The sequence below is a fragment of the Zootoca vivipara genome, chromosome 14, assembly GCF_965207765.1.
Source record: "Zootoca vivipara chromosome 14, rZooViv2.hap1.1, whole genome shotgun sequence".
Lineage (NCBI taxonomy): Eukaryota > Metazoa > Chordata > Lepidosauria > Squamata > Lacertidae > Zootoca > Zootoca vivipara.
The window spans coordinates 1,686,958-1,699,206 of record NC_142597.1 but is presented as its reverse complement, the minus strand read 5'-3'; the positions used below and the strand labels follow the sequence as shown (position 1 = coordinate 1,699,206).

Here is a 12,249-nt window from a genome sequence, read left to right as displayed (position 1 = left end):
CACAATCCCTCAGCTTTCTTCATTTCAGCAACCTAATTTGGGAGGAAAATTGTTGCTACAGTGGTACCTCAGGTTAAGAACTTAATTCCTTCTGGAGGTCCGTTCTTAACCTGAAACTGTTCTTAACCTGAGGTACCACTTTAGCTAATGGGGCCTCCCACTGCCGCCGCCATGCGATTTCTGTTCTCATCCTGAAGCAAAGTTCTTAACCCGAGGTACTATTTCTGGGTTAGCGGAGTCTGTAACCTGAAACGTCTGTAACCTGAAGTGTCTGTAACCTGAGGTACCACTGTATTGTTAAACAATTGGGAGTAAGAAATCCCTGGCATCTCCAGGAAGGGCTGGGAGAGACTGCTGCCAGTCAGTGTAGACAATCATGAGCTAGGGGGATGAGTGGTTCTAACAAAGTATGAGACTAAAGCAAGCCTCAGCCAACTCCTACAAGACAATCAACAACATACTGTACAAGAAGCAAAAGAGAAACCACAAAGACAGTGGTACAGAGTCAGTAAGGATCTTTTCCCTCACAGAAGGAACCAGAGGCAGAACTGGAGAGCAGGACGGCTCCTCTTCCCGGAAGAGGAGGCCAAAGACTTGAAAGGCCCTGACTCTCAGGTGGGAGGAGTCAGCCTCCTCACTGCAGGTCCTCCAGTGCACTCTGGCTTCTCTGATCACAAGAGTCTCTCCTTCTGTTTCTTCCCTCTGCAAAACAAGTTGCTAGCCCTCATTGATTATTTGAGGGCAAAATATTTGAAAGTGGTGCATCTAATAACGGAAACCAGAGGTGGACGGGGTGGAATATCTAGGACAGGGTGCAACAAGTGTGGCCACTGAGAAACAGGTTTTTTGATTCTGTGCTTTGGATGGGCAGTGGTTATTCCCTGGTCCTTTCACCTGTGGTGTTGGCTAAAAACTCCTTGTAGAGGCATCCCTCGAAGGGACTAAATAAAAGAAATGAGACTGAACTAAGTTACACCAACTTGCAACTTGTTCCTATGTACAGTCATACCTCATGTTGCATCCGCTGCAGGTTGCGTCTTTTCAAGATAAGAACGCATCAAGCCCCAAAAATGTTTACTTCCGGGTTTTGCCGCATGCGCAGAAGCGCCATATTGTGCTTTCACGCAAAAGCACCGCTCTAGTTACGGACTTTTCGGGGTGCGAACAGCACAATGGAACAGATCAGGCCTGTAACTAGAGGTACCACTGTAAATAATAATAATCAGGTCTACAAAACTGGACTGCATGGGATGGGAGTGGGTTATAAAGTCGCTCCAATTTCTAGCCACCAATTTCTGCTTAATTTCTAAACCACAGAATTATGATTAATATATTTTTCCCCAAGGAAAAGTTAAGCAAGTTTTGCCAAGTTGCTTGCAGCAGCTGTAGGGAGGTGCGGACAGATCCATGTTCCCATTGCATAAGGCTCATTAATTTCTCCAATCTCACCCGCTTTCCATTCCCTGTTTCTGTGGGATCAAGCCAGAGACTAGAAAGCTGCCTCCAGGAAGTGAGATATTTCTGAAATGTTTGCCCACGACATTAAAATGGATGATGTCTGCTTAAGAAAACAAGCATGAAAAGCTAATTGCATGCAAAGGATATGACCTACCCTAGGGCAGCTCTTTAGAGCCTGCACAGCCCCACTGATCTCCTTGATCCAGCTGTGCATGTCCTCAGGGCTATAGGCCTGCAGAGAGAAAGAAGACAGACATTAGCCAAAAACAACACAGCCCACGAGACTCCCATCCCGAGAGCTGGATTATGCTGCGCCATGACATTTCAGGCCAAGAAGAGGGTCTGCGGGTGAACAGACCTGGTAATTGACAAGTGGATAGTCTCATCCACCAGTCATAGCTGCCTTGTGGGGCCAGTTCGCCACTCCTGCCCTAGCCAAGTGGCTACCATGTTAAAGTTCCTTCCCATCGTGTTAAATGTGAGAAGAAGGGGTGAAAACCTGAATCAGATTAGGCTCTAATAGGTTCTGTGTAAGATCCATGTTGGGACATGGGTGGCGCTGTGGGTTAAACCACTGAGCCTAGGGCTTGCCGATCAGAAGGTCAGCGGTTCAAATCCCCACAACGGGGTGAGCTCCTGTTACTTGGTCTCTGCTTCTGCCAACCTAGCAGTTCGAAAGCACATCAAAGTACAAGTAGATAAATAGGTACCGCTCCGGCGGGAAGGTAAACGGCGTTTCTGTGTGCTGCTCTGGTTTGCTAGAAGCAGCTTTGTCATGCTGGCCACATGACCTGGAAGCTGTACGCCGGCTCCCTCCGCCAATAAAGCAAGATGAGTGCCGCAACCCCAGAGTCGGTCACGACTGGACCTTTACCTTTTTAAGTTCCATGTTGGACCCAGGACTGCTGGAGATAATCACTAGACCAGGCATCCCCAAACTGTGGCCCTCCAGATGTTTTGGCCTACAACTCCCATGATCCCTAGCTAACAGGACCAGTGGTCAGGGATGATGGGAATTGTAGTCCAAAACATTTGGAGGGCCGAAGTTTAGGGATGCCTGCACTAGACAATGGTTGATGTCCTGTTTTGAAAAATATAAGGGCCCCTCCAATAGACCTGCTTATCAAGCATTCAACCGGACTTGCTGGCAAGAAGCTTATGTGGCAGTTAGCCTATTTGCAGTCTATTTGGAGCAATCTTCTTATTTGTATGCAGGGCAGTGATATGACAAGGAGCATTTGCCCCATATTCATTCTGATTTGCTTGCAGCATGTTTACATTTCTTCCTGTTAGTCATTTGTTCATCCCACACTTTTCAGTGCCTTTTCTCACCTCTCCCCAAACCACAAAGTCAGTGGGTTTGTTTGGTTTTTAAGTGGGTTTGTTGCACAGGGGTGACAAAGCCTGTCTGCAAAATAGAGTCTACACTACAGGCACATGAAATTCACCTGTTGCCATGCAAGCTTCCACCAGGGGACAGAAGTGAGGCTTCAGAAATACATTTCTCCAAAGCACACATACTGGTACACACACACCCCAAACGCAACAAATCCCCAGGGCCTTTTTTTTTTCTAAATTGCTTTCTGAGAAAGGGAAGCAGTTCCCTTCCAGATGGGCAGCACAATCTCAGACTGACAGCTCAACTACATGAGTAAGCCCCACTGAAGTCAACAGGATTTGCCCACACATAACTAGTAGCTAGATCTCACCCCAAATATCAAGGGAAGGGAAAGTTCTTGTCACTGACTGCTGCTCATCACAGCATGGGGTGAACAAAACACGGAGTAGCAGGGGATGTTCTCATCCTGGCCTTGAAGAAAGACACTGGAGAAGCAGCAGAAGCTAGTAGTTATTTATGTATTTCATAAAATATATACACCAGATTACTTGGGGTGGGGGGACTCAAAGCAGTCAGAGCAAGGGTTGCCAATGTGTCACCCACGGGCAGCACAATGATATCTTTGCAATCTTCCCCTGGCACCTGCTAAGCTCCTGAGCCTCTTGCCTATGAGGTGCAGAGGGGACCTACTTTTCCTTTCCCTGAAAAATGCATAGAGCTGCCAGGGTTCTGTCTTGGGCCCAGTCTTATTCAACATCCTGAGCAAGTTTGCAGATGACACCAAATTGGGAGAGGTGGCTAATACCTCAGAGGACAGGATCACACTTCAGAATGACCTTAACAGATTAGACAACTGGGCCAAAGCAAACAAGATGAATTTTAACAGTAAAGTACTACACTTGGGCAAAAAAACCGAAAGGCGCAAATACAGGATGGGAGACACCTGGCTTGAGAGCAGTACATGTGAAAAGGATCTAGGAGTCTTGGTAGACCACAAACTTGACATTGAGTCAGCAGTGTGATGCAGCAGCTAAAAAAGCCAATGCAATTCTGGGCTGCATCAATAGGAGTATAGCATCTAGATCAAGGGAAGTAATAGTACCACTGTATTCTGCTCTGGTCAGACCTCACCTGGAGTACTGTGTCCAGTTCTGGGCACCACAGTTCAAGAAGGACACTGACTAGCTGGAACATGTCCAGAAGAGGGCAACCAAAATGGTCAAAGGCCTGGAATCGATGCCTTATGAGGAACGGCTTAGGGAGCTGGGTATGTTTAGCCTGGAGAAGAGAAGGTTAAGGGGTGATACGATAGCCATGATCAAATATATAAAAGGATCCCATATAGAGGAGGGAGAGAGGTTGTTTTCTGCTGCTCCAGAGAAGCGGACACGGAGCAATGGATTCAAACTACAAGAAAGAAGATTCCACCTCAACATTAGGAAGAACTTCCTGACTAAGAGCTGTTCGACAGTGGAATTTGCTACCAAGGAGTGTGGTGGAGTCTCCTTCTTTGGAGGTCTTTAAGGCATATGTCAAGAATGTTTTGATGGTGTTTCCTGCTTGGCAGGGGGTTGGACTGGATGGCCCTTGTGGTCTCTTCCAACTCTATGATTCTATGGAAGTGGAAGTTGGAAGAATGTCACTTCCCCCCATTTCAGCTCTATATAAGAACATCAGAAGATCCTTCTGGATCAGGCCATTGGGCCCACCTAGTCCACCATCCTGATCTCATAGTGCCCAACCAGATGCCTGTGGGAAATCTCCAAGCAGGACTTGAGCCCACGACGAGCCCTGTCCCCTCCTGTGGTTCCCAGAAACTCGCATGCAGAAACATGATGGCCTCTGGCTGTGGAGGCAGACCATAGACATTGTGGCGAGTTGCCATGTGGCGAGCCTTTTCCTCCATGAATTTGTCCAAGCCTCATTTAAAGCCACACAGTTGGTGGCCATCACTGCCTCCTGTGGGAGAGAGTCCCGTAGTTTAACTCTGTAGCACATGACAAGGTCCTTTCTTTGATCTGTCCTGAATCTTCCAACATTCAGCTTCACTGGATGACCCTGAGCTATGAAGGAGGGAGAACATATTTTTTTCTATCCACTTTTCCATGCATGCACCATTTTATAAGGTGCCTTCCAAGTCTCAGATTAACTCCACTAGCTCCAACTTCTGCCAAGATCTCTGGGAAGAGTAAAGTGACCCAAGGGGGGCACCAAATGTGCCTCTAGGCAGATAAAGGTTGGCAGTTCCTTGCATAAGAGTCTCAGACTCAAGACTCAAGGAGTCAGTCCCTGCTCAGCTAGGAAGCTCACTGGGGGGTCCTTAGGCCCATCAATATCTCTCAGCTTGAATCTAACTCACATGGGATAAAATTAGGTAGGTGAGGAGAGAACCATGGGTGCCACCCTTGGAGGCGCTTGGAAGAAAGGTGGGATACAGATTAAGTAACTGTTTGTTCCTTTTGCAGTCATGCCAAAGTACTACATCAGTGTAGCTGACATGGTCCTCTGGGTGTCAATGGACTACAATGCCCACAATCCCTGACCATTGATAATGTTGGCTGGGGCTGATGGGAGTTGTAGTGCAACAGCATCCAGCAGGCACCATATTGGCTATCCCTCCACCACAGCGGCCAGCCCCACTTCCTGTTGTGAACAGGTCTTGTGGGAGATGCCATGGCAGTGTCAAAGAGGTGGAGGTACAAGACTCAGCAAGAGCAGAAGCTTCTTTGCTGTTCAGGCTGGCCAGCAAGCTAGACCTATTGCTTTACATCCTGCTTCTCCTCCAAGAAGCTCTGGGCTATGTACTTTGAACAGAATCCAAACATTCCTGTGGTTTGTTGCCTGCAGGAATCAACCTTTTCTTCCTGGTCCACTGAATTCCCAGAAGGCCTCTGTCCCTGGCACTTTCCCACCTTGTTGGCCCAGCTCAAGAATGGGGAACCTCAGGCATAAGCCCCAAATGTGGCCCTCCAAGCCTTTCTATCTGGCCCTTTGGACTCTCCCCAGGCCACACACTTCCTTGCCCTGCTTCACACCCTGAGGGTCTTTGCCACAGGGGGCTGCTACATCGATTGCATAGGGATTCTCCAGATTTAGGAAGGAGAAAGTGTGTGTGAGCAGCAGTTGCAGGAGAATGTCGCATGGAGTGGTGTTTTTAAAGGAGGCACAAGGGGTTCCATATTAAGTTGAGGTATGGATGGGCCCTGAATCAAACCGCTGGGACCTATACCACCTGCTCTGAATGGCAGCTGTTGTCCACGGCCTTAGGTCCTCCTAACCAATATATTTTACACTTGAGATCCCAGGGATGGAATCTGCCTACTTCTACAAACCAAACATATGATCTCGTGCTTCTGAGCCAAAGTGCTGCCCAGCGTGATGTTGGCACGCTCCCCTGCACAAGACCTTCCCACAGTTATGTGACTGATAAACAAAACTCAGCCAAGTGCAACTCCTTGACATGTGCACAGAACAGCCATCTGCTTTGCAAAAACCATTCTGAAAAACAGCCTTTCCACCTGCCCCTATTATTCTGTTGTTGTTGTTTTGATGCAAAAAAGTTTATTTATTCTTCAATAATTTATAAATCAAATTCAAACTCTGATCAAATTCATTTACAAAATACAAACTCATAAAATACAGATTCCAGTAACAGGATATTTGCTAACAAAAGAAAAAATACTAACAAATACTAACAAAAGAAAAAGAAAAGAAAAAATGCCCCTTACCCATCCTTTCTCACCCTCCACCCTGTGCTAACTTCCAGCCTATTCTCTGTTTCGGTTTACATATCCAAATTTCTATTTGTATGCCTTTTGCATGTTAAATTCATTCTGCTTATTTTTCTTGAACCCTTAACCTGTCTGCTAAAAGATCAGCATTTTCCACAATTTTTTTGCAATCTTGATCAATTTTCTGCTTTGATATTCCTTTGCTTTCTCCTACTTTCCTTGCCATATTTTGGTATCTTACCATTTTGATTTGCCAATCTTCTATTTTCGGAATTACATCACTTTTCCAATTTATAGCGGTCAGAAGTCTGGCTGATGCGGTAGCATACATTGTTATACACCTGTCTTTTTCATTTATGTCTTCACTTAACATTCCTAGCAGAAATAATTCAGGAACTTTTTTAAAAGAATATTTCAATATTTTTTTCATTTCTATATAGATCTTATCCCAAAATTCCCTGATTATTTTGCATTGCCACCATACATGCATATACGAGCCCACCTCCTCATGACACCTCCAGCATGTATTCTCAATTCCTTTGTATATCTTCGCCAATTTCGCCGGGATAAGATGCCACCCATTTTTAGGACATTTCCCCTTAAATCATAATTTGGGGTAAATTTGATACAGCATCTCTTATCCATAATTTTTCCCATTTCTCTATCATTATTACTTTTCCTAAATCTTGTCCCCACTTAATCATAACTTCTTTCGTTTGTTCCTCTTTAGTGTCCCATTCTAATAACAAATCATATATTTTTGTCCCCTTCTAATAATATTTTATCAAATTTTGAGTATCCTTTTTCAAATTCCCAATATGATGGTGCATTGAATGCTAAGGCCCCAATTTATTGGTTGGTACGGGAATACCAACCAGTACCTTGGGACGCGACGGAAGGCTCCGTCGGTCCAAATAGGAAAAGTGGGGAATGTGGAGGAGTGATTTGCTAATTGTATTATTGAGCCAAATCGGATCTTATAGTTTGCATTGCTTGCATTGTATAAATTCTGACTGTATGGCTGTAGCCCTGGGATGTCTTGCTTTTCAGTGCCTCTGTGTCTCTGCACCAAAGTGTGTCAAAGTTCAAAGCAAAAGGAACAGGATGCCCAGCTAAGCTATCAAGGCCAGATGAGCTGGTCCTGCCTGGAACGCAGAAGGACTTATCAGCTGCGTAGTCTCACTCAAGGCTACTGGAAGTGCTAGCTTGACGCGTAAACTGAAGGCTAAGGGTTTACGCACAGGACGTGTACTAGTGACCCCCTTGCGTGCGTGAACCCCTTGCGTGCGCACATTTACAGGGAGGGGAAAGGAGCCCACAAGAAGTGTATAAAGAAGCTTTGAAATCTGTGTTTCTTTACTCTCGTTGTGGAACTAGCCACCTTGAGTCTCTTAAATTTAAGAATTAAATTCTTTCTCTGGATTCAACCCCCCCGGTGTCATTATTGGCTATCTCTGTCCTGCCTGGGCGCAACTTAAAGGACCCTTATCAGCAATAAAGCTACACTGTAATCTTTGATTAATTTGGAAATATGCCAGCCAAACATTTAAATATTTTTTAACCTTTTCATATTCCTTTAGTTTTATATTCCCTTCATTTTCTTCCAATAATACCTTTATATGTTGGCCAATTCCCTTCTAAATTTTCCCTTTTTACTGCTATTATCTCCTTTGGTGATATCCACCACGCACCTGCCCATATCATTCTGATCTTCCCTCATGTTTAGAGCATCTGCTTTGTATGCAGAAGGTCCTTGGCATCTCCAGGTAGGGCTATGAGGAACTCTGAAGAGCTGCTGCCATAGACAACACCGAGGGAAATGAAGCAACAGTATGACTAAGTGCAAGGCACCTTCCTATGTTCCAAATCTGAGTGAACTCTATCAAAACCAACTAAAAATATTCCACATGACACAACTCTGGTGCTGTCCAACATCCGATGCTGCTTGAGTTCTCAGAGACTTGAGCTGGCCACCTTCTGTACCCTTGTGTAGACTGATATTCTGTGCTCAGGGCTTCCCACAGCCTCCCACCCAAACCTCCTTAGCACTGGTAATCCTGCAGCATCTGGTGAGCCAAAGGTCATATGCGGAGCCAACACATTCATTCCTCCAAAGGGCCTCTCCAGACTGGCAGTGGTCCCTTGGCCCTTGATGTCTCCTCGGTTCCCCGGAGGGCGCTAATAAGAGCCCCCGAGAGCGAGCTGAGTGGAAGACGTGGGTGCTGTGGATACTTTTGCTACCTTCATCGTGCGAAGCTACTGTTCCGGAGGATCTTGAGCGGTCAATTCTTCTTTAAATTGTAAAGAAATCTGGACAATTGAATACCGTGAGTAAAAAAGGAAAATTTGAGTTAATTGGACTTAATTGGTCCAATTAATTGGTCACGGGGAAGGGATTTAGAAAGGAAGCCAGTCCCTGACCACTGATTGAGTCGGAAGGCAGTAACATTCTCCCGAAGCCGAGAACACTTTTTTGAGACTTTAAAACTTCTAAAGATTGAGCTGAAAATTCCTCCCCAGAAGCAGGGTAAGGGGAGGAGGAATGCTATCTGAGAAAAATCGCTGCAAATGCTGGAAAAATTGAATGAGAAAAGCTGGAAGGTGAGACACCATCATCATTAAGGAATTTGCTTTGTTCTCCGAGGCTTCGAAGCCCTGGGGAAGGGACAGACTGAGGTTGGATTGCTACTAATAGAAATTGTAACCTATTCTTGATGGGGTGCTTTAAGGATTTTAAGGAATAAAAGAGGAATTTAGAATGATATTATGTTGCCAGTTGGAAAATAACTTTTCACTTTCAAGTCTGGAGACAAAGGATTCACCATTTCCTGTTTCTCAATCTTGCTGTGTCCTTGAAAGAGGAGGAATGGCTGTAGACGATACACCATCTGGTTTTGAACAGAAAGTCTTGAGGCTGCTTTCGGAAATTGGAATGGAAGTAAAAACGAATCGACTTCAGATTGAAAGGTCGAAACAAATTGTTGGGGCTGAAGAAGATATTACAGAAATAAAACAAGAGACAAGAATGGAGGACTTTGCAGGTGAGAGACAGAAAGTCCAGAAAGAAGAGAAAGTGGGGGACTTTTTGGGTGAGAGGCTGAAAGTCCATAATGAAGGAAGGGAGCAAAACCAACAAGAAGTACTGAAGAACTTCGTTTTTGCGCAAAAGAGAGAGAGCAGGATTTATTTCTGCGACAGAAGCTAATGAAAGAAATTGGAAAAGTCAGGAAAAGTGGATGCCAAATAGAAGGGTTGATGGTGATAGGGGGCAGTGGGGGGAGGAAAGGTATTTGGGTTTTAAAACATGCTAGAAAGGGAGTGGGGTGAAGAAGGAATCTTGGTGTTAGAGGTATAGGTTAATCCAGACAGAAATTGGACTGATTTATGGAACTTGCCAAACTGATTTGGGAGAGTTAGTGACCAGAGGGAAGAGATGGTGGGGAAAGATAGGAAATAATAAATAATTATGAGAAGTGTAATATAAATATTTCTAAAGATGGTTATCTTCAGAAGAGACAGGAGGTAGTAGGGAATGGAATATAAGGTTAATTTTGTGAGAATTGAAATTAATTAAATGTGTTTATTAAAGGATATTATTGTATAATGAAGTAATGGTATATAAAAGGATAAATATTAGGTGATATGATTTAATTAAGATTAAAATAGTTAAAGATAGGATTATGGAAATTGTAAAAGATGAAAATAGGCTAAAATTTGAGAACAATAGGTTAAAGACATGTTTAAATAATGAGTTAAAGTTATGATGTATGAAAACTCCCAAAGATGAATTTAAATGAAAATCAGATAGGGGGGATTTGAGGAAGCCCATCCAATTATGTTTAGAAAGTTAGAAGATGAAAGTAAAATTTTGCTTATCGTGTATGTCTTTTGTGTTTCTTCTTTTCTTTCTTCTTTATTTTTTTCTGTATTGTTGTTATATTGTTTTATTATGACAAAATGAATAAAAATTATTTCTGGGGAAAAGGAATGGTCTAGCAGGCTCTTTTTATGTCCATGAATAGCAAGGAATCATGCACAGCTTGAGAATATGCTGGACTCTTGAGCACCATGTGCAAAACCCCAACTCTGTCCATTGTCACTTGTTGCTGAAGGCTCTAAGCCAGGAAACGGGGAAGCTGTTGCCCTCTGGGTGTTATTGGACCACGAATCTCATGAGCCTTAGGCATTGTGGCCCAAGGGCAGAGATGGTGGTAGGGCCAGCTGTTCCCTATCTCTACTAGAAATGGCCAACCTGTGCAGTTCTCCAATGTACAGTTCTCCCATTCACATCCGTGGGGATTGCACAAAGTAGCTTTCAGGTGGATTGTGTATTTAGGAAGCTTCCTCCCCAACGGTGCGTAACACAGGAAACATAAATGGAGAAGTCTTCTTCAAAAAAGACCTAGACCTGCTCTACCACACACTGTACATGTGAACAATCCCCATCTTTATGGTTCTCTTTTGCACCTGCACAAATAACTTTCACTATAAATATGATGGAATGGAGAAGTGAAATAGCTGCAAAAGCAGGCTGCCCTTGGTACGGAGGCCCAGAGGCCAAAAAGGAACTGTGTACAAAGTCTCAGCTCACTCAACCCTTTCTGCTTGAAAGGTTGTCAGAAAAGCATCCTGTTTGGCAGGGCAAGACCAGAGTTAACTGTCAAGGGCTAAATTAACTGTTGAGGAAAAAAAACTTTAAAACAAATACAGTCCTCCCAACTGGGAACAAATTTTGAAATTGCATAATGTGTACTGATCACTTGAGGACCAGTATACACAGATGTATATTTATAACTATGGAAGTATTCTGGTTTGATAGTAGGGATGGATGGAATTGTCAATTTTAGCTTCTCTCAAGTTTCCTCTTTCCCACATTGGTTTGTGGTATTTCTTAACCAGTCATGAAAAGTTGTCAGCATTTTAGTACAAATTTATTCTAATATACACATTTATGTATGGAATTTCATTGAGTATGTCTATCTCTATCTCTATCTATCTATCTATCTATCTATCTATCTATCTATCTATCTATCTCTATCATCTATCTATCTCTATCGTATATATTCGTAACACAGCCTTTCCGAATATGTATGTTATTTGTTGTATGTTATTTCCCCCAATACATGCATCTTTATGCAGAAGCAGTTTTAGGGTAGCGTGCCCAGTTTGGCTGCACTGGGTGCTACATTGCAGGGACAACACAACAATGCTGTAGAACAGAGTGCAGGGGGGGGGGGCACTAAATTTTAGCACTGATCAGGGTGCTGCTGAAATTAGAGACCTAAAGTCCGCCACTGGTTTATGCACAAGTAGCATTTTCGTACATCCTACTTGGCTGGAGAACTGCAAGGCAAAATTTGGAGAAGTGCAAATTTTGAAGGATGCCTGTGTTTCAGTTCTCATACTGTTTTAGAAAATGTAAATTTGCTAGGTTCACTTTTAAACATTAACCAAATTGAATTTCTTCCCCATCTCTACACAGAGGAGTCTTCTGAGGACTATGACTCATCAAATGCAGTAGGGAGATATTCTGGGGGGTGTTCTGGGGTGCAGTTAGACCCTGGTGTGATGGACAGACCACTGGGTCATCCTCCTGGAGGCTCTTCGCCAATCACGGCAGGGAGGAGAAACAGCCCACCAGGAGAGAGTAAAGAGAGAAGTTGGCATTCTAACTGGCAGGGCCTGGACTAGGGAAGTAGCAAAGGGAGTTGTTTGTCAGGC

General features: G+C 44.0%; 1 protein-coding gene across 6 annotated transcripts in view; it reads right to left on the bottom strand.

Moving 5' to 3' along the window:
* Positions 1 to 12,249, bottom strand: part of PLEKHA2 (pleckstrin homology domain containing A2) — a 106,096-nt gene that overhangs the window by 3,532 nt on the left and 90,315 nt on the right. For all 6 annotated transcript variants that reach the window (XM_088657627.1, XM_088657631.1, XM_035138974.3 and 3 more), the window contains one exon: positions 1,613 to 1,690. In XM_088657627.1, coding sequence (XP_088513753.1) covers positions 1,613 to 1,690 — 78 coding nt within the window. The remainder of the gene's footprint in view (positions 1 to 1,612; positions 1,691 to 12,249) is intronic.